The following is a 21,331-nucleotide window of genomic DNA, read 5'->3' as shown; positions in this document are numbered from 1 at the left end:
GCAGCAGCAGCAGCAGCAGCAGCAGCAGCAGCAAAGAATTGGTTCAGTGAGTGGGCAGATGAACGTTGGGAGCAATGAACCGGTGTCCTGTCCTGGTCCAGCCACAACGGAGACCGCGCCGGGGCTCGCCCGCCAGAGGCGCATCCTCGTCTCTGGTGAGTCCGTCCTCACGATACCCCACCACCACCACCACAACCGGTGCACGCACGTCCACCTTCGTCTTCCCTCCCCACCGGTTGCATGCACTTCTAGGCCTACTCCGAATTCTGCTCATGCTTGTCAATGCCCCCGCCTACGTCCGTCGATGCCTGGCTTGCTTCACGTCGCTTCGGAGTCGTCATAGACGCAGGCTCGTCTGGTTCGCGCCTCCAGATCTATAGCTGGAAGGATGCGCGCACCGTGCGCATGGAGCAGGGCGCAGATGCTCTTCGCAATCTCCCCCAGGTCCGGAAAGGGACGGAGAAAGGGGAGGAATGGTCCGTCAAGGTTGAACCGGGTGAGTGCTCTGTCCCGTGATGCTTCAATGCACTTGCTCAGCCAACGCTTCTGCGCAGGACTGTCCACGTTCGCGGATAACACGGAAGGCGTCCCCACATATCTCGCGCCTTTGCTCGAGCACGCGAGGTCTCACATTCCCCCCTCGATGCAACCCGAGACGCCCCTCTTCCTCCTGGCTACTGCCGGCATGCGTCTTCTGTCTTCAGAGAAGCAGGCAGAAGTTCTCCAGTCAACATGCGACTTTTTGAGGCTTCACTCGCACTTCAAGATCGAGAGTCCCTCAAGCGTTGGTCCCTGTGGCTCCAGCGTTCGTATCATCACCGGCGAAGAGGAGGGCTTGTTTGGGTGGATAGCAGTAAACTACCTCATGGACGGTTTCGGCGGGCCGAACGACAATCCCCTCACGTATGGTTTTCTGGACATGGGCGGTGCGTCTACGCAAATTGCGTTCGAGCCGAGCAAGGAGGAGCAGACGCGGGCACAAAACCTCATGGACGTCCGGTTACGACTGCTAAATGGCAACGACATTCAGCACAAAGTCTTTGTTACGACATGGCTGGGATATGGGACGAACCAGGCCCGAGAGCGCTATGTGGCCAAGCTCATCAACGACTACGAAGCGAACCGCGACGCGTCCAACGCACCAGAATATATCGAAGACCCATGTCTTCCGAAGGACCTCACTCTCACAAACACTCCCCTCCAGCCAGACGGTGCCTCCACCCATTCAAAAAGACCACACAAGTTCATTGGTACTGGGAACTGGGAACAATGTCTATCGAAGTCGCATCCACTTCTGAACAAGGATGCGCCTTGCCCTGACTCACATTGTCTCTTCAACGGTGTATACGTCCCGCCCATCGACTTCAGCGCGTCCCACTTCATCGGTGTATCAGAATATTGGTACTCAACGGAGCAGAGCTTTCGATTAGGCGGAGCGTACGATGTCGTGCAATACGAGCGTGCCGCGTCGGACTTCTGCGCACAAGACTGGACACACATACTAGAGGAACACACCAACGCGCGAAATAAGGGTCACTTAGGCGGCGACGGTGAGGTAGAGCAAGACGGCGTCATTGTCGAGACAGGAAAATGGGGCCCGGACGTCGAGATTCCACGGCTACAGCTACAGTGTTTCAAGGCGGCTTGGATCGTCAACGTACTCCACGAAGGCATCGGCATGCCGCGTATCGTCGACGCTGGCGGAAACGGCACCACGTCCGGTGACAAAGTCGCAGCCCAGGCACAGAACAAGGGTCTCGGGCGGCCGTCCTTCCAATCGATGGACACTGTTGGAGACATTGCTATTTCCTGGACGCTCGGGAAGATGGTCCTCGAGGCTAGTCGAGAAGTGGCTCCAGCGTCCGCCCTGGCGCGCCCGATAGTTGACCCTATCGACGACATCCCGGACCTGGCTTCGTCTCCCGTCAAGCCGATCCGCCCGTTCCTGGACTTCGACGCCGTCGAAGACAAGATCATTCACCACCTACCCCACTCCTTCACCCGACACTCGCTCGGCTTCTCCCCGGTCGGCTTCGTCTTCTACCTCTCCGTCTGCGCCTTCTGCGTCGCGACATTCTGGCGCATGCGCCACCGCATCCGGAGCACCGTCCGGCGGTTCGTCTCCAAGCGTGACCGCCCGTCCATCGCCGAGGGTTACATGCTGGAGGAGGGCCTCGCCCTCGCCAGCTCCCGCCCCGCCTCCCCGCGCCATTCCGCAATCTTTCCCCCGTCCATCCAGCGAATCGCCTCCTCGCTCAGCGCTCGCACCGGCCGGCCGTCGCCGCTCTCCGTCGGGCGCGACGCCCCTCGCCGCCCGGGGCAGCACTCCCCCGGGCTCGTCACCCGCTCGTACTCGTACCCCACCATGAAGAGCAGCGGCAGCGGCGGGAACGGGAACGCTGCGCTCGCCGCGCCCGACGAGCCGAACGGGACTGCGACGGCGTACGTGCCGAGCTCGCCGCGGCTGCCGGACGGGACGATGATGTCGAACGGGAGCTTGTCCTCGCTCCAGTCGCGCTCCCGCAACTCATCCCACATCAGTCTGTCCTCGCTCGCGCCGCGGCAGGCCGTCGGACGGACCGGGCTCGGTGCCGCGTACCACGCGCCTGCGGCGTCGTATTACGACGAGTGATTCAGACTCGGACGGATTGTTTAGTGGGGTGGCGGTAGCACTGTACGGGGGCAAGCAGCAGGCAAACATGTGACTGGGTTGCGTACTTTATTAGTTCACGGACCGCTCAGCTCCACTTATAGGAATATGTCAGGATGTAGAGTACGCCCGCGTGTTTAAAATGTCCCGTAATCGAACCGCTTCTCGTCTCCCGAAACCCTCCCTCTCGCATTTCCACCGCGGCCCGCCCCGGACGAACGCTGTGTGGTTTGGACGCGCGCAGGACGTGCGAGCACACGCCCAGCTGGCGGATTAAGTTCAGCCCTACTCCACTAGTATTCATCGGGCTCGCAGATAACGGCGAACGTACGACCGCACGGACGCACCACCCTGAACGCACCCCGCGGCCCCATGTGTCCTAGCAACGGCCATGGCGGTGGCGTGAGCCTGTTGGTTCTTGAAGGTGCATGTCGTAGACGTAGGCGACGGCGCGCGATAAGCCCACGGATGGCAGGGGCGCGGCTGGGCGCGGTGCACAGGACGGAAGGGGCGCAGGCACACCCTGGGGAGCATATGGTGCACGAAGCCGAACGGGCCCTGAGCGTGGCGGACGTGAGAGCGTGGCGGACGGGTGCGCTTGCGGATCTGGCGTGCACCGCGTGCGCGAACGGGGGCGGGGCGGGGGGTGGGCGGTCCCGGGATGTGGGACGCAGCTGGGGAGCTGGCGGGGGTAAGGGGCCGGAGACCATGGCGCAAATCGCGCGCACGGCTGTTGGCAGTGCAGGTCTCGACGAGCTTCAGCGACAGGATGCAGGGCTGTGGGAGGAGGGTGACCATAAAAGGGTTTCGGGCGCACGGGGCGGGACACTGGTTGGAGCTATACTCGTCTTGGAGGAGTGGGATGCGGGGTTGGTCGACTGTACGGACCGCGTCGAGGTCCGCACGGGCGTCCGTGCGGTGTGCATCCGAGGGCGGATCTGAGTGCAAGTGTTGCTGATGACGCAACGCCGAGGGATGCATCTCGAGCAAACCGGGATGCCCGAGGCAGGGTGCGCGGACCGACGGCGCACACACGACGTGTCGTAACGCGAAGCCGATATCCGCGCAGCGTGGGCAGATCTCAGCCCCGAGTCGCGTAGCCGCCAAAGTTCGGGGACAGGCTCCGGATAGCCTCTGACTGCGCAGGGATCCCTTGCTTGGAGATATCAAGACAATCGCGCAAATAGCGGGCGAGTGACGCTGCGAGGGCTGCGAACGACCGCCATATATCAGCGCAACAACATTCGTAACAAGCATAGAGCATGGGTGAATAGCAATGTGCATCCAATACGTTCGAAAACTTCGGGATCCAAGTCTGGGCATGCCGTCACATGCCTCTTCTGCGTCCACGCTTCCCCCGCACAAACAGGTGCCTCGCTAGCAACGATCTGGAGGTAAGTTACCGACCCCTGCGTTGAAATGGTTCAGAGCTTACCGTCCATCGTTCCCTCAGACCCGCCGCCGCGTGCGTCCCCGCGTGCCGGCATCACCTCCCTTCGCCCTCGCCTTCCCCTTTGCAGTTGACTTTCCGGACGGGAGCATTGTCTTCTCCTTCGCCTGACGCAGACGAATGACATCGTGCACCCAGTTCGACTTCAGGCTCTCTTCCATCGCCACGGCATGGAGCCGCTGTTCCTCTTCAGGGGAGAGCAGTCCCATGACAGTGCGTTGCCCCGTGCGCCAAAGAAGTATCTGCAAGATTGCTTCTTGCAACAGAATGTTGTTGCAATACTGCACAGGCTTTCAGGTAAGAAAGAGAGCACTCCAAACCGGATTGGATATTTTTCTAACCGTTATCTTTTCGACCGGGTCGAGGTCGCTGAAAGTCATCTTCGGTGGCGCCCGTTCGGGAATCCCTTCTGTGGCTTGACCGTTGGTACCGGTCTCGGCCGTCAGCTTCTCAGGTTGTATGGCAGCCTGGGAGATAAGTCAAATCACAGCCGCACATCACGCTGAGCCCAGTGAACCCACCTCCGACGGTTCTCCCTCCGCCGCCGTGAGATTTCCATTCGCAGTGTTCTGCGAAGCCATTCTCTGCGCCACGCAATTCAGACACCGGTCAGAAAGATGAATGGGTGTCCTCACCTGGTGCGAGGTGTCCAACTTTGGCGATGGATGCTGCTCTTCCTGGAGTGCGACCATCGGCAACTCGAACTCTGTCCGGTGCGAGAGGAAAAAACTTACATCGCTCTCAATCTCTGTGAGAATCGTAGACGGCGGCGGTGCGTCAACGTCAGACATTGCCTGTATTGAGAAACACCGGTCAGTCACGTCACAGGCCGCTGACAGCCAAGGTCGCCGTACCTCGCCGTCCCCTGCTGAGAGCTCTGATGTTTGGCTGAGTACGCTCGTGTCCGAGTCCTGCGCCTGTCTGGGCCGTCAACGGTTTCCTCGAACCTTATGTGGACTGTGACACTCACGCGCGGTATCCTCTTCTTTCCGCGTCCAGAACCGCGTCCAGTGGTCGGCTTGTTCGGCAGGTACAACAGCGACTGGGGATAGTCCACCGGCAGTCCGAATGCCTGACGCCACTCTCGTCTTCGTGCCCACGAACGTATGTGATAAGCGAGCTCTTCTTTGTCCCGCGCCCCCAGACTTCCACGGAGAGGAACCTGATCGAGCACCCGTTGCCGGGCCCCACTCCCTCTCATGAAGTCGTCAGAGCGTCGTAGGGCGGGTCCGTACTTGCGGTCCATGATGCCGGCTAGAATTGGCTTGACGTATTCGAACTCCTCGTGAATCTCGAGCTCATACTGGAACTCTTCTGGTCGAGGCGCGGGGAGCAGAGGTACAGGACTAGATGCACGCAAGCTCCGTTCATCGTCCGGCCTGAAAGGGGCGCTGAAGTTCTCCATGCCTTCCAGTTCCTCCAACTCGTCTTTATCCGGGTCCAAGCCGTAGTTTCCCGTCGTGTCGCCAATCTGCGGGCGTATGAGGTCAGACTCAGAGGACGATGCAGGGCACGTTTACGTACAAATACGGTCGAAAATTCATCGTCAGTAGTCGTATAGAACCAGTCCGCTTCGATCGTCTTGATGCTCCCATCGAAAAACAACACTTTGTACTTTGGCCTCTGGTTCGGTTTCTTGGGTTTCATGTACTCAAGGAGCTTAGCCGGCCAGTACTGCGTTCGCTTCTTGCCCTCCTTCGCCAGTACAAGCTCCCCAGGTAGTTCCAGCAACGGGTCTGCGGATGGTGCTCGCCAGCGGCGCTCGGGGATAGATCCAAAGTCAAACAAGGCTTGTTCAACCTCTTCCAGCTCCGTAGACTCCTTCCCCTTGCTACCGGATGAGGACGATTCGGCGTAATAAGAGTGAGGATCTCCGCCATTCTCCTGACGTTCGTACTCTTGAACCATTCGGTCACGGGCTTCTCGCCACGACTCTTCCATGTCCAGTTTACGCTTCTTTCGTGGAGACGCTTGGGAGGGATCGCTACGCACGGTCCTGTAATTGTTCGTGTTGAAGCGGATGCGACCGTCAAGTGCCATAGGGCGTACGTTGGACACAGAAGGGCTGGGGACGTTCAACCGTCGCTCCCCTGATGCACCCATATGTCCCGGCGGATTTCCAAACAGCACGACGCGCATGGCTGGTTGCGGCAAGTCTATCTACGGGGAGAGCAACGAGGTTAGTGAGGGCAAGAAGACGCACGTCGGGTCTCAAAAACCTTGGCCGGCCACCACACGAGGTCCTCGTTGCTTCCCTTCCCTTCATCCGCCAGACGGCTCTCCATGTCAAGGCACACCCAGACCAGCTTCCCGATGCCTCTATCATCCTCGCTTTCCTCGTCCGTAGAGTCCAGCGGCGCGAAGTAGCTGTCGATGGATTCCGTGAGGCTCACGTTCTTGGGTTTGGAAGGCGCGGGGTCGGGGGTGTGCGCTTTTGCTTGGACGCGCATGAACTGTCGCGCAAGGCGCGGGGCGATGTTGGATGGAGCAGGAAAGATAGGTTTAGGGCGTACTTCGGCGGGCGACGTGAGCGGAGTGAGGCTGCTCTCTTTTCCGGAGAGCGACGACGACGGAGAGCGCGGCCGCTTGTTGCCCTTGTTGCCTGGTTGTTGTTGATACCCGTCCTTTTCCTCCTCCGCGCGGGCGCCGAGCGTGGGGGTTGACGAGCCGCCTTCCGCGTTGGACGATGAGGAAGGCGATCTCGCGCGCCCCACCCGCTTGCCTTGTCCTATAATTCTTCCCCCACGCCCGCGACGTCTTCCTCCGCGGGGCTTGGTCGGAGTGGTCTCCGCACGCGCCCTCACATGGGACTTCGTGCGTGATGAACTTGCGTCTGAGCCCGGAGAGGGTCAGAAAAGGTGCCACAGAGGCCCGCAGTCAACGCTGCGTGTGCGACAGATAACGCGCAGGAGTCAAAATGGTGGGACGCTTACCATTTGTGCGTCGCCTCCTAGCGCCTTCGGCCTCCACCGACGGCGCAACTTGAGGCTCCTGAGGGGGCTCAACGGTAGGCTGAGAGTCGGACTTTGACGGCGCGCGTAGGGACATGGGTACAGCGAGAGCGCGAGGGGTGCAGGAGGTGGGTATATGCGCGGAGGAAAGATGATGGCGGATGGAAAGAGAGGAGCGGGCGCACCGGAACGGGTGCGTGTCAGACGCGACGCGAATGGTCACGCTGTGACCACTGACGTCTTCGAATTCTTCTCCCCGACTGGCTTGTCCTTGCTCTGCCACCACCACTGCCACCAAGACCGTCTCTCTTATGCCACCATGTTCATGCGCCCCGAGGTCCGCGCATATCTCCTCCGTTGCTTGTGCAAGTGAGCGGCATTCATAAACAGTCTGCATAGGAACGGTAGCTTTGTGGCGTTGGCGTTATTGGTGACGGACCCCAGTGAGTACGACTCTACGGTCACAAGGAGATCAAATACCATGCTCGGCATCATTTTTCTCTCGCAATCCCTTGGTGAGCACCCAGACCTCGCATGTTGTATTGCGAAAGCCTTTGTGACCGAGCAATGAATTTTTGCCATGGTTTGTACTCTGAATCGATGGCAATCTCTTGACGTTTGCATCGCATTTTCCAAAGGATTTTGCATGCTTTTACATCGCACAATACAAACCTCCATGGCGCTCACGCTATCAGGCTTGAAAGCGCTCCAGTCTCCACGGCAATCGATTTCATGACGTTTACCAGTATATATCTTCCAGGCCGAATTGACTAACAACTCCTCCGTTTACATCAGACCGATAATGAACAATACTACAAACGCCATTAACACAATGTCTCGGGACCGGCATGGATGGAGACCACCGGATAGTCTCGTGGTCTCAACATAGTCGGCAGGCACCGTACGCGTGGATATGAACTCTCAGGTACTGTTCTTGTAATAGCCCACGCACGTCCGTGGGAGAGAGGCACAGGAAGGGCGAAGCTGCGGGACACAGTTCTGTTCCTCTCGACCACATTAATATCCGCGCGGACGTTGGCCCGGGCACTATCGAAACAAACATAGATGGGAGCTACGACCCCCGACGAGGTCCACCTTCAAGGATCTAAGCTCAAGATGTAAGACTGTAGACGTAAGACGTGCCGTGCCGTGTGGGGGTGCTCACGGCAGAGCAAGTACCTTTCAACACGCCAAACATGGTGACTCTAGAAGAGCCTCGTACCGGGGCCATTCGAACTCAAGTGCACTGCCGAACCACTGCCGCTGTGAACACGCACGACACAATTGGAGTGGTGACGATAAAAGAAGATGGAACGACGTCATTAACATGTGCACAAGGTGAGTTTTGACAAAAGCAAATCATCCCAAAGAACTACCTTCCAAAAACAAACCAAATCCCTGAGCCTTCCGATTTACTACAACACCACTATGCGCGACTCGACCAGTCCAGGGAGGGAGTTGGAGTCGAAGTGGGGTTTGCGCGGGGCTGCTCGTGGGGAGGGTCAGAAACGCTGTCGTGTTCCCCTGAACCTCGAACCGAACCGCGACCTCAGTGAAGACCGTGCTCTGCGGCATGTTCCGACGGCGCAGGAAGCCGTGGTGTTGTTGTATATGAGGTGTGTTTTAGATGGGTTTTTGTTGAGTGTTGTTGTAATTTTTGAGTGAGTGGAGAAGTAGGAGAGGGGCCTGGGGACTCACTTATGGACTCGTGGAGGAGAGTGTTGGACTTGACGACGCCACTGGTGGCGGCGCCGGGCGGTGAGTCGTCAGTATTCGCGCCCACAACGGCGAATGGCACGAAGGTGTCGACCACTCCCAGAATATAGTGAGATTGACACGACGGCGGGTGCAGCGGCGGCTACATAGAGCGACGTGTAGTATAGCGTTGAATGTCCCGCTCAGCTCCAATTGTTGCCCACCAGCAAGTGCACGGCAAGCGCGGCGGCGGCGAAGGACTTCATTTTTGAGAACGTAAAAAGATTTGTTCAAGGAAAAGGGACCGTCGTCTCGACACCCCCATGATTTCACACCACTGTCTGCGATAGTTGTACGCGGTCCTGCAACTCTTTCGCTCGGCCGCCTCCCCGAGCGCACGCGTCGCCTCGGCAATCATTCTCAACCTCATAGCTGTCAGTTGTGAGTCAATCAACTGCATGATCATCGACAACGTTGTCCTCCGAACGCGCCTCGCGCCTCGAAGCATGATCGGTCGGAAGTCAGTCAACACCAAAGGCTCAAAGAGACAGCGGCGATCTTCCTATTCGACCTCGCGATGTCCAGTCCAACACAGCACGTCTGCGAAACCCACGTATGAACCTCAGCTGAACCCCCGACATATCGCTAGACCAACAAAACGCCTTCAAAGAGACAGGAACGACACCAAGCCGGCTCCCACAAGCGCAAGCGCAACCGAAGCCTCGCGCCCACCCACCCCGTTGTCCTTCCCGGTCGGCTTCGCAGTGGACCCGGTGCTCGTGGTGCCGGTGCTCGACGCACCGGAGGACGCATGCGAGCCAGCGGTCGCCGACGCCGGACTGCCCGTGGTCGACGCCCCGGTCGTGGCGGCGGCGGCGGTCGGGTTGCCCTGGACGATGAACTCGGACGCGGTCTCGGTGACAATGACGCCGGTCTGGACGTCGCCACCCTCGACGGAGGCGTTAACGGTGCAGACGGCGACGCCGTTCGCGATAGCGCAGTCCTCGGAGAGCGAGATCCCGATGGTGGGGTTGTTGTAGACGAGGTGCGCGTCGGTGGCGTCCGCGACGAGCGTCGCTGTGCATGCATGTCAGCGGAGGCGCGAGGGTGTATGCGATCGAGCAGAGCGAACCGTCGCTTACCAGAGCCAATGATGCCGGGCTCGTCCTCAAAGGAGCCGCTAGTCACGCCGGGACCGATGCGCCAGGTGGTGTGGCCGTCGGCGGCGATGCCCTCAATGTCGGCGGTGATCTGCTGGGGGTCGAAGCCCGGGATGTAGAGAGAGGTAGACTGAGCAGCGGCAACTGAAAGTGGGAGGGTTGGCGCTTCGTCTTTCGACTCTAAATCAAGGAAACGCAGAGCACTGACCGGAAAAGCAGAGCGCAAGCGCGCTAGCAGCAACAGTTGCTTTCATTTTGTGAAAGCGGAATCTTAAATGAGAAAGAGAGGGTCTGAGGGAGACGTCGTGGGGGATTGGAGGGGGGCGGAGAGGGTCTTAAGACCAAACGGATGCAATCAGGGTCATGTTTGATGACCGAACGGAGAAATGATCGGACGTGCCTCCGCACGCGAATTTTATGGATCGTGAATGCGAATACACGAAAGCATTAGGCTTGTCGTTCAGGATGCGGTCTGGACGCCGAAGAAATTTACGCCTGCAATACCCAACATGTCCAGGCGGAAACGCAGCGCACCTTTCCGATATTTTCTGTCCGCCGTGTACCTATACAATGCGTGGCATAGGTCAGAGCGAGGGAGCCAGATCTAACGGGGAAAGGCCAGGCTGCAGAGGCTGGTGCTCGGAAATCGACACTCACACCTAACCCGAGACACGCCGGGCTTTGTCACAGGGACTCACCCGACAAGGCCCCACGTGGCTGTCCGCCAGGCACCTCGATCGGCGGCCCCGCCACTGCCGGGCAGTGCGCCCCGTGCACTGGCTTCAACATGTTTAATCCGGGGTCACCAACTGGTGACATGAACACCTCTACTCTGTGCTAAAGACGCACATCCTATCACATACGCATCCACCCCCGCATCTCATTGGGAAGCCAAACGACGCTTAAGGGACGATAGCCCCAACATCACGCGCCGAGTTTAATGTTCCGAACACTTGCCTCGACGCTCGGAGTCGACGGCCCACCACGTTGGGATTGATGTCTTCTCCCCTCAAAATAAATGTCTACACGACCCCACATAGGCTCGAGACCACCAGCATAAATAGTTCATGCTACATCCTCATACCGGATCAACGACGGAGGTCAACGCGGGCCGCTAGCGCGGTGACGGGCCCCGATGTAAAGCGCCTACGACTTATAAGTCGCTAGAAGAGACCCGGCGTCATCAACCCAGGAGGTCCACACAGCCCAGAAGTGATTCGAGAACCAGGGGAGGCGGCCCTCGAGGCCACTTGGGGCTCCCGGTCGCCACCGTGACGCGGCAAAAGCTTAAACGGCTATCGGCGTTCGCGGTCGCGATCTCCTTCCAAGCGCAACCACTTGGCACGCACGCTTTCGTAAAGGACTTCTGAAGCCTATGAGACTCCAGGGTGTTCCGCGCGTTATCGCTCTGCACTATTCGTTTTGTTGACCCGAAGTGAGTCACATGGAGATTCGCACGGCTTCCCACCGCCGTACTCCGTACTCACCTTCGAGAAGACACACGGTAATATACACAGGAAAAGGGTCCACAGTGCACACAGCCGCACGGCCTATCAGAGAAGGCACATAACTACACTGTGCAGTGCGCTGTGGCTGTATAGGACAAGACCAGGTCGCGCGGGACCGTGGACGCGCCAAGCCCTGCGTGCCCCGGGTCCGCGGCCTGGAATAGACGGGCCCAAATGGGACATATGTGGTTCGAGGTTTTGGTGGAACGAAGGGGATGTGGCCAGACGCGTGGCCAGGGACGCAGCTGTGGGCCGGTCCAGAGGGTAACGGTCGTAGGGCTACATGTGTGCCACTCCCAAATCATTTCGCATTATGCACGGATATCACCTTGGGTACCGGGCCTCACATATGTTTGCACGATGCAATAATCGAGAGATGGGAAGAGAGAGAGATATCTAGTCAGGGCAAGAAAAACGATCGGAAGGCAAAAGACACCGCTAGCAAGGACCGGGCGAGAGCTGGGGAGGGAGTAGCGAGGAACGACATGAGACAACAGATCCAGCCGTACATACGACACTAACATACAAGTCCATATTTATGTAGATGCAACTTCAACGTAAGATCGACCCCGGAGCGTATCATACCACACCTATACAGCATATACAACACTACCCACGGCATGGCGCGGGAGGCATGTCACAGACCCATCCACGAGGAGAAGAAGCGAGGTTACGCAGGGCGCGGGGCGCGGGGAGCGGGGGAGCGTGGAGGATGGTGGAGAGGATTCCAAGAGTCTGTCGCATGCGATATGCACGCACCCGCGCGGATGCGACGGGCGCGTGCTCCCAGGGTCCAGCGCCGCGCACCACATGATGGATGGGATGTGCGACGCGGGCACATTTCGGGCTGTCTACGAGGAAGCGCGTCGAACGGAAGCGCGACGTGCGCCGAATGCGGAATCGGTCTCACGCGCCGACGCCGACGCCGATGGGCGACGTGAGCTGTTGACCCTCCATCTGCACGTCACCGCCGTCGTGGTGCGCGTTCGCGTTGCGGACGGGCGACGTCGCGCCGGATGGGAGCGGCGACATCCACATGCCAGGGGTGATGAATCCGCTGCCACCGGCGCCGTAAACGAAGCCGCCGCTGAGGCTCTCCATCGTGTTCGATGAGCCTGAGGTGACACGTCAACGTCATGCGCAGTGTACACGGGAGTGAAAGGACATACCCGGTACGAGCACGCTGTCCCAGAAGTCAGCGCTGAGGATGCTGTCCATAGAGAGCATGTTCATCTCCGCGTTTTGTGGGTGCGGCGCCATCGTCGGTGGGAAGGTAGACATGTCCGCGACGGGACCCATTTCGCTGGTGTACGAGAAGGCTTCGAGCAGGTCCGCACCGAGGGAGTTGACCTGCCGCGGTGCCTGTGCGAAGGATGGAGCTAACGGGTCGGCGGAGGAACTTGCGGTAGTGCCGTCGGCCGTGTGCTCTGTGCTGTTGACTGAAGCGGTGTCCGTCCGGGCGCTGACGAGGGCGCGAAGGAAGCAGCTGTACAGCGCAGGCGTGTGCATAGGGCTGACGGCGATCTGATCGAAGGTGTTGGCAACCTGGGTGACAATGGCAATCGTCTTTTGCTCGTGGTTCAAAAACGCCTGGAACTCCGGGCGGATGAGCTGTAAAAGGGGTGCATCAGAACTGCAGGCTGAAGAGACGACATGTTACGAACTTTCAATAGACTGAGCACAGCGTATGAGCCCATAACGAAGTGCGAATCAGGCGCATATCTGAACCATCCCGACGGGCCCAGCTCCTCTGCCATGACGGTGGCACAGCTGACTGCCGACGAGTGGCAGCGCGCAAAGAAGTGGCCGATGTCGACGGCAGAGCGCTCGAGCGCGTTTTGAAGTCCGAACGCGTTGATAGTGAGCATCGCGTAATGGAAGTAGAACCCGGCCATCGCCTTCCGGAAGCGGGCCACGTTCTCGCTTAGGCCTGGCGGAGCAAGCGGGGCGATATCCATGGTTAGACCGGCTGGAGATGAGGCGCTCGAGCCGGGCGGCATACTAGAAGTAATCCGCGTGTGGAGCCACTCATGCTGCCAGGCGAGCAGCTGCGTCTCCATGGTCTTGATCACCAGTAGGAAGTCGCAGTCAATCTGAAGGCCTGACGAGTTGGTGGTGCCGAGTAGAGCAAGTCGAGGCTGCGGGTTAAGATACGTTGCAAGTCCTGTGTTCCGTGGAATGCGCACAACGTCCGCCGTTAAAAGTCAGCGTCGGCGTCTAGGGGCGTGGGTCCACCGTCGCTTGTAGGGCGGGCCCGAAGTTAAGCCACGTACCGCGTAAGCCGCAAGCGCGCCATCGCAGGGAATAGATCCCGGCAAGCGAGCCCATTGCGAGGCGTTCCGGATCATGTAACTATGTTCAAGCAATCAAGGACGAAATCTCGGTAAGTGTGTTGGGGATCAAGTAGCCGTGTCACGTACTCTTCCTTGATCGAGTATGGCTTGCCCATCTGCGCACTAAATGAGCGGTCGAGGCAGAAGCAGATGATCCATGTTCGTCCCGGTTCCGCACTTCACGGTCGCGGGCGCGGCCCGCGTCCGTGTCGGGACTGGGCCCTGTTGACCGTCGATGAAGGTTGAGGTCGGTTGCCATCCTGCACAAGTACGATATTGTCAATGTGGCGTGAACAGGGAAAGGGAATCCAGGTAGACGCGTGACCCCGACCGCATGCTCACAATGATCGATGGATCATGCGAACCGCCGCATAAAAACCAAGGCCCGAGAAGAGTGAAGGACAGAAATGGCCACACACCTTATCGCCATCCCGAGGAGCAACCATGTCTGGTCCTGCTCATAGCGCTGCACGGGGCCGCTTCCCCACAGCACGTTGATGAGGTAAGCCTGGACGATTTCGACAGACTTGTACCCGCGCGCGGGTACCTGGAATGCCAAGGTCCTCGCGAGTTCCGACAGCTTGGGGTGAAGGTCCTCCCGAGCTTCGTAGAATCGCGAAGCCACCGCGCATACTATCGGGCACACACGCATCAGCGGAGAGTCTAGAGAGATACCGCCGATCGACCACTCACTGGAGGTCAGGAGGAAGGGCGACCGTGAGCAGACTAGAGACGGCGTATGAAATTCAGGGTCGAGGAACGGTGCTTGTACCTACGTCCGTGGGTAAGCAGGGGAATATTCGGGGACACTCATGAAAGCTTACATTCATGTGGTCGAAGTAACTACAATAGCAAGGACCCAATTGAGTTGTCAGCATACAGTCACATTGGGACACGTGTATTGGCGGTAAACCCATGAGAACGAGTACGCACATTTTGAACAGTGCAACAACCTCTTCCGTGGATACGAAGCTCAGCATTTCAGGCTGTATTTGCCGCTCGATGTAGAGCCTCCGCAAAGGCAAAATCGTCATAGGGCCTGCCAATACGTCACCTTAGCTGAGTCCCAGTTGTATGGACAATTCACTCACCAGGTTTGAAGTAAACATCACTGGCGACGCCCACTCTGGCAGAATCATCCGCACCCTCAGCCAAGGCGTTGGACTTGGCTTGTGCACGGCGGTTGGCCAAGCTCGCTTCAGCCAGCAGACCCAGCGGATTGAGCGCGTTGTCGGGTAGGGAGTGCATCTTCGGCGAGGGTGGGGCATGCGACGTCGACGCATGTTGAGGGGCATGGTGTTGAACCTGCTGCTCCAGAGACGGTGAAGGAGAAGGCGAGTTCAGCAGAGCGTGCATGGTTTGGGATTGCACACTCGGCGAGGGCGATCGGGACATGATGCCCGCAGCCAGCGACGGGTTACCGAGCGATCGAAGGACGGTGTCCAAAGTCCGCTCCATCTTCCTTAATGAGCGTGTCAAAATCTCGTGTTTCCTACGGAAACTGTCAGTATCTGACCGCGGCGGGGAATAGGATGCGCACTGACTTGGTGGAGCGCTTGCCGCGGTTGGACTCCTCGAAGATGCACTCGTGATTGCCTTGCTGACAGCGCTTGCAGGGTGGGCCGTTCTCTGCATTGACGCACTTCATCTTCAGGCGGCGGCAGACGGTGCAAGCTCTGCCGACGCGTCGGGGTGACGCGTTAGCGGGCCGGAGGGGAGCAAGACGCGCAAAATGAATGCGTACCGAGAGCCACGGGTAGGCTTCGCCTTGGGCTCATCGCCCTTCTCCGTGCTCGGACTTTGGGCTTCGTCATCATCTTGACGGGGGCGTTTGTTGCGACCGTCGTTAGTCATGCTGGCTGAAGAAGCCGGCCTCTTGCCGTTGGCGTTTGAGCTGAAGGAGATGGTGTCATTCGGCGGGGTGCCGATAGTCTCGGAGCCGTGGGACGAGGGGGAGGAGAGGGAGGCGGAGAGAGTGAGATGAGGTGGAGGCATGTGTTGGTGTTGCTGGTAGGAGCCGTAGTACTGGGGCTGGTAGAGCGCCAGGGCGGGATCTATGGGGACGGGAGGGGAAGGCGGAGGCTGCATTTGGTGTGCCAAAGAGAGCTCGTGTGGGTGGTGAAGGGTGATGGACTGGGCGGGGTAGATGGGCTGCTGGTGGTGGGGGTGGAAGGCGTGCTGCTGTTGGTGGTGGTGAGGATTGTGGTGAGCATGAGGATAGAAGAAGTCAGGGTATTGGGAAGACATGGAGAGAAGAGAGGAGGGGAGAGGAAGGGGGGCGGGAACTGACATTGGGGCACAAGGACTGAAAGCAGCGGGCGGGCGAGCTTAATAGTGGCGGATCGTCCTTGCTTGCGTAGTTCACGTGGAGAGGACGCCGAGGGAGCGGTACGACGGACGATTGGAGATGGGAACGAGGAGAGTCGGGAGAGTGAGAGAGTTGGGAAGAGGACCGGTTGAGGACAGACAGAAAAATTGGTTCGCAAGCGGAGGAGGAGGCTGGCTGTCACGGCCCTGGATGCGGATCGGGCGTGCGCAGGCGGGTGGGGGTGGGAACCCGCGACGAATTCGCGAGCTCGTCCGGACGGTGACGGTGACCGGGCAGCAGTGACGAGACGGGCAGCGGTGACTGGGGAGGATGTGGGGTCGCGCAAGTCGCACAGACGCCCACCCCGGACTGGGACCTGGGGTAGGCGCACGCGTCGCACGGCCGATCCCGCCGTCCGATCTCCCTCCCCCGCCCTTATCGCCTCCGGCCCGCTGCCCCAGCCTGCGCCCGCATCCTCGACAATGACAAGCGTCCGCGATGAGCGCGCACCCGGTCACGACGGCGGCGGGGCCGAGCGCGGCGGCGACCTGCGTTGGGCACTGCCCTCAAGTCTGTCCCCGCCTGGGGTCACGCCGCATTGAATTTGAGACCCGCCCGCATATGGCGTCGTCGTTCGCACCACCAGCGCGCCCTCTCAGGAACACCCATCCCCACCTCCCCCAACAGGCTCCTCGCGCATTCCAGCGTAGTCTCGGTCTCGGTCACATCGCCCTCGTTTCTCAAGCTAGTCGCACGCGCGCTCGTCATGCCATCATCCTCTCACAAGCCGTCCACTCCCTTCGAGAAAGGCAATCAACCGCCGTCCGCCCTTCGCTCTCCAACTCTTCTCCGCCGCGTCAACATGCCCCAATCCCGCCCCCGCTTGCTCCTTGTTATCATTCGCGTCGCCATCGCCTCTCGCTTTCTTCACCTCTGCTCCGGTCCGAGTGCTCTCCATCCTCTTCGTTCCCATGTCTGTCGCTTCAGCCCATGCTTATCTGATGCGAATTCCGTTCCTACCCTCTTTCCTGCAGTTGCGCAATCGACTTGCATGAATCGCGCGTCTTCCTTGCGTAATACGCTTGTCTTCCAATGAAAATACTCGCATCTTTTGGTGCAGCTCTCCATTGTCTGTGGCAGCAGCACCGCGGTGTTTGTCCCAGTTCATCTCGGCGCTGATCTCATCTCAGGTGGAGTCCTCCTCGTGACTCCTCAGCTCAGACTGCAATAAGCCCATGTCCAGGCTTTCTACAGCCTCCGCACATCCACCGCAATCATAGCAACAAACCGACCCCGTGTGCAGTCGCGTCCAGCTCGAACGGACGCACTTGGTCCCCGGCGCGGCCCTGCTGTCCCACGCCGCGTCCCGTCCGCCCGTGATGGTCCGACGACCCGCGCCCTTGGGCAGCCCGAACCAAATCGACATCCATTCGGGGCTCTGTCCACGCTTCCGCCCTCCCGTTCCGCCCGCTTCTCGCACCGAATCTCGACTGACCGCCGCCGCACGCTCGCGCACACTCCCTTCGCCCTCGCCTCCTCCGCGCTCGGCCACGCGCTACCCATCGCCCGTGTACCCGCGCGCGATCGCCCCTCCGCCCGGGCCATTCAGCCACACACTCCCACTCGCCCGGCGCCGTCCCGGGCGATGGGCACCCTCCTCGTCCCGGTGTCTAAACTTGTCCTGCCCAGGCGGCGCCGAGCCTCGCGCGCGCGCGCGCACCCTCCCTCCCTCCCGCAAGGCCCCCGTCGCGATCAGAACACAGCCCACCGCCGCGTCTCTTCTCTGCCACGGCGACGGCGAACGCGGACGCTGCAGCTGCAGCTGCACGCCCCAGTGAGCGAGCGAGCCTGGCGCGCAACGTGCGCGGGGACCACACCCACCCACGGCTCCAAACCGCTCTGGACGCCGCGCGCGCCGCCGCCGCTCCAACCGTCCGCCCGAGGCATGCTCTCACGTCGTCGCACGTCTTCCGAACGGGGCTCCGCGCGCAGGTGCGGGCGAGCGGTGGGGGGCCTGCGGAGCAGCGCTACGCGCGTGCGCGGGCCCAAGCGCACTGGGGTTAACCCCCTTCCTTCCTTCCCTAGTACTCGCCCATCGTGTCATCTCCGGCGGCACCCCCACGCGCCGCCACCGAGCATCCGCCGTGCTGGGGCACCCGCTCGCCTGGGCGGACGTCCCAGCGGGACGGGCGTGCACCCGCAGATGCACTCGATGGCGAGAAGTGCGAAGTGCGAAGTGTGAGGGGGGGCACAGAGAAGGGCCCCGCTGGGGAGCCCGGCGGCATCGAGACCAGCCCGCATCGCCGGGGCGTCCCCCTCCCTCGTCCCCTCGTCCTCCCCTCCCTCTCCCTCTCCCCCTCCCCTTCGCCCATCGCCCATCGCCCATCACCATCTCAATGGCTGAGAGCGCACGCAAATTGCGCCGCTCCGCTCGCTGGGGGCCGTCCCGCACAGCGGGAACCGTTACGTGAACGCGGGGCCCACGGGGGGCTCTGCGGGCGCGGTCCGCATATAGCCCGCGCTGGGCATACCCAGGTTGGGGAAGCGTTAAGCACGGCGTGTGGTTTACCGGGCGCGACCGGCGCTCCAGCCGGGCGAGCGGGCGGCGGAGGGGGCCCGTTCGCGAGGGCCCGGTGCGGCGGGTGCGTCTTCGACGAGACCCACGGGGGCCCCAGGCGGCGTCACACAGGCTTTCCCAGTCCATGGCGAAGACGAGAAGGGGGCCCAGATCATGAGGAGAAGCGAGAGGGTGATCGGTCCACCCGACCGGGGGAACGGGAGGAGCACGAAGGAGAAGAAGGCGGCGGGGACCAAGCCGTTTGCGACGCTCCGAGTGCGAATGCGTCGCACACGCCGGGCCCACCCTGCGCTCGAGGACGTCATGCACCCGCCGAGCACGCGCGGCGAGCCCACCGCTGTCACGCCCGAGATTCTCGCCCGACGCTGCCCGCAAACGACCGCTGTGGGAGCCCGCGATCCGTCGAGGCCGCTGGGCCCCGGCGACGGCGCGATCGTACCCGTGCCTCCGCGGGCTCTCAGCCGGCCACCCAGCTCGCTCGCGGCGCTGGACGCTCGCCGGCATTCATCTCACACAAATTTCGCGACGAGTCCGGCGGCGCGCCTTCGCGTTCTACTTCGAACGCGCCAGCCGTCCTGCCTCGAATCGCTCCTTCCGGCCTAGCACCCCGCCCGCTGCGCCCTCCCGCCCCTCCCCAGCCGTCCCGCGACCCACACACCGCATCCAAGGCCGCCCCCCAGGCCCCACCGGCGGCCGCGACCGCGCGGGCTTACCGCGGCCGGAGCGGACGCGCTGCATTCCGCTACATTGCACCGGCCCCAGCCTACTAGCCGCGCGCCCCACGGCCGCGACGTCTGGTAGCACGCGGCCCGACCGGCGCCTCCCGCGAAGCCGCGAAGGCGAATCTGGATTCTGGTGATCCAGTCAGCTCACCACTAGCGCCGTGCCTGCCGGCCCCCTTGGGCTTGGCGCAGGGCCCGTTCCTCCGTTGCCGTGGCCAGGTTTCCCGCCGGGAGGGGTCCCGCGTCGACCGCAGACTCCAGAGGGCGGGTCGGGTTCCTCGCGCGCGCGCCCACGCCCGCCTCGGGCTCGCGAGGTCCTTCGCACTCGACACCCCTCGCGCGCACGTGTGGGAGCGCCAGCGTCGGGCAGCGACCGACTGCGCTCTATCACGTCCCGCGGCGGCCCCCCCTTCTCGCGAGTGCCCCGTCGCCCTCAGAGTCAGAAGGCCGAACGTAGACGGCGAACGTGGAACGCGGAACGTCGCGCGCGCGGGGTCGGCGGGGCATCCTGCGCCTCTCCGCCTTCGTCGGTCGGTCACGCGCGCGGGGGACTCTCGTAACGCAGAAGGTGCGCTCCACCGTCCCGACGACCGTCGGGAGGGCGGCTGGCACATCCTGCCAAGCCGGCTGAATGGGCGGCGCCCTCCCCCGCCCGCGCATCCCACGCACTCTGACGTGCGGGAGTGCGCGCGCGCGCGCGAGGGCGGCGGGGCGTCCGGGGACGGCTAAATGAAATGCGACTGCGGGCGACGCGCGAAGGCAAAGGCGAAGGGGGCTCGCAGAAGCCCATCCAGGTCGTCGTCAACGTACACGGTCGCCAGTGCGCGCTCGGCGTTCATCGACGGACGATTGAAAGAAGAGACCGGACTCCCGAGCGCGGCGCGCGGCCCGGACGCCCTCCCGCCCTCCCGCGCCGATCTCGCCCGGCGTTTGCGAGGGGCGTGGGCGTCGTCCGGGACGGGACGCGCGAGCTCGCCGCGGGTCGGGACAAGTGCGCGGTCGAGTTGCCGTGGCGCGGCGTGTGCGCGTCCGGTGGGTGCGTTCCCCGCTGCAGCCCGGCACCGCCACCACAAGAGGAGGGAGCGCGCGGGCCGGGACGGTGGCCCGTGGGGCCTTCTCGGCATCATCAGCTCAGAGATTCTGATCTCCACGGGTTGAGTGCGACTGTGTGGGCGGAGGGCGAAGGGCGTTCGCGAGATGGGGATCATGGAATCAAAGGAGATGTCGCCGCCGATGCGCACATGCGAAGGGCCCGGCGGGGGCGGGCCAGGTGTGGGTTTGGAGATGGGCAAGGTTCCGGCGGGGCGGAGGGGGTGCGCCCGCTCGTGCCGGTTACGTGGGCTCCAGCGACGCGAGAATGGAATAGGGATATTGCATGGTTCCGTCACTGCGGGAAGAAGGTGGAGAAGCGCAGCTCGGCCGCGTCGATCGAACGTCATCAGTCACCTCAGCGACGTTGGAAGGTGTTCTGACGTTTTGGCTTGTGCGTACGATGGAATCCATGACTCGGAGAAAGATCGGTCGTGTTCCTGACCCGGCGTTAGGATGATCAAGAGAGCTCACAAAGGACCTGCCTGGGTAGGCAAGGCGTCGGTGGCATAGGTCGCTGGGACTGCGCATAGCGACAGGTGGTGTCTGCTCATGGACGAGAAAGAATTAATTAAAAGTCAGGTGTCCAGAGAAAGGAATTCATTGCAATGATCCGGTGTTTATTCACTGGCGTTCCTGGCACCCACGCAGGAGTGCAGTCCGAGGACGACCGCGGGCTACTAGTGCAGCTGTGGTGCGTGATGCTAGGACATATGAGATTTGCAGGCAGCACTTGCACGCCACCGGAGGCTTTGTGTGGGAGGAACTCATGTGCGGACGGAGGAAGGGAGAGATTCGTTCTTGGAGACCTACCAAAACCGGACGAGACCCTTGACGGGCGATAGGGACGGTGCACAGCCGTGCGATCACTTTCCCCTTGCTTTCCC

General features: G+C 61.2%; 5 protein-coding genes across 5 annotated transcripts; 1 reads left to right on the top strand and 4 right to left on the bottom strand.

The window, feature by feature from the left end:
• Window positions 1-282: 282 nt before the first annotated feature.
• BXZ73DRAFT_47086 (nucleoside phosphatase family-domain-containing protein) lies at window positions 283-2,632 on the top strand (the record flags this gene model as incomplete). Its single annotated transcript, XM_048019809.1, has 2 exons — window positions 283-496; window positions 555-2,632. The coding sequence occupies 2 exons, from the start codon at window positions 283-285 to the stop codon at window positions 2,630-2,632; spliced, it is 2,292 nt and encodes a 763-aa protein (XP_047877753.1).
• Window positions 2,633-4,099: 1,467 nt separating this feature from the next.
• Window positions 4,100-7,148, bottom strand: BXZ73DRAFT_101601 (uncharacterized protein; the record flags this gene model as incomplete). Its single annotated transcript, XM_048014956.1, has 10 exons — window positions 4,100-4,381; window positions 4,442-4,567; window positions 4,622-4,684; window positions 4,736-4,777; window positions 4,835-4,894; window positions 4,955-5,017; window positions 5,071-5,571; window positions 5,625-6,260; window positions 6,320-6,771; window positions 7,034-7,148. The coding sequence occupies 10 exons, from the start codon at window positions 7,146-7,148 to the stop codon at window positions 4,100-4,102; spliced, it is 2,340 nt and encodes a 779-aa protein (XP_047877752.1).
• A 2,262-nt stretch (window positions 7,149-9,410) lies between these two features.
• BXZ73DRAFT_90110 (uncharacterized protein) lies at window positions 9,411-10,160 on the bottom strand (the record flags this gene model as incomplete). Its single annotated transcript, XM_048025511.1, has 3 exons — window positions 9,411-9,823; window positions 9,889-10,050; window positions 10,115-10,160. The coding sequence occupies 3 exons, from the start codon at window positions 10,158-10,160 to the stop codon at window positions 9,411-9,413; spliced, it is 621 nt and encodes a 206-aa protein (XP_047877751.1).
• Window positions 10,161-12,320: 2,160 nt separating this feature from the next.
• On the bottom strand, window positions 12,321-15,742 carry BXZ73DRAFT_90131 (uncharacterized protein; the record flags this gene model as incomplete). Its single annotated transcript, XM_048025517.1, has 12 exons — window positions 12,321-12,529; window positions 12,584-13,025; window positions 13,079-13,552; window positions 13,688-13,766; window positions 13,835-13,863; window positions 13,926-14,007; window positions 14,167-14,380; window positions 14,441-14,519; window positions 14,677-14,786; window positions 14,839-15,239; window positions 15,292-15,423; window positions 15,492-15,742. 12 exons carry the CDS (start codon window positions 15,740-15,742, stop codon window positions 12,321-12,323), a joined length of 2,502 nt encoding a protein of 833 aa, XP_047877750.1.
• A 968-nt stretch (window positions 15,743-16,710) lies between these two features.
• Window positions 16,711-20,794, bottom strand: BXZ73DRAFT_77712 (uncharacterized protein; the record flags this gene model as incomplete). Its single annotated transcript, XM_048022723.1, has 11 exons — window positions 16,711-16,800; window positions 16,840-17,016; window positions 17,076-17,186; window positions 17,344-17,610; window positions 17,776-17,877; window positions 17,937-18,082; window positions 18,111-19,126; window positions 19,190-19,478; window positions 19,507-20,080; window positions 20,166-20,468; window positions 20,597-20,794. 11 exons carry the CDS (start codon window positions 20,792-20,794, stop codon window positions 16,711-16,713), a joined length of 3,273 nt encoding a protein of 1,090 aa, XP_047877749.1.
• Window positions 20,795-21,331: the final 537 nt, after the last annotated feature.

The sequence above is a fragment of the Epithele typhae genome (assembly GCF_022376455.1).
Source record: "Epithele typhae strain CBS 203.58 chromosome Unknown BXZ73scaffold_25, whole genome shotgun sequence".
NCBI classification, from domain to species: Eukaryota; Fungi; Basidiomycota; class Agaricomycetes; order Polyporales; family Epitheliaceae; genus Epithele; species Epithele typhae.
The sequence above is the reverse complement of the archived record's forward strand: the minus strand, read 5'-3'. Positions and strand labels throughout refer to the sequence as shown.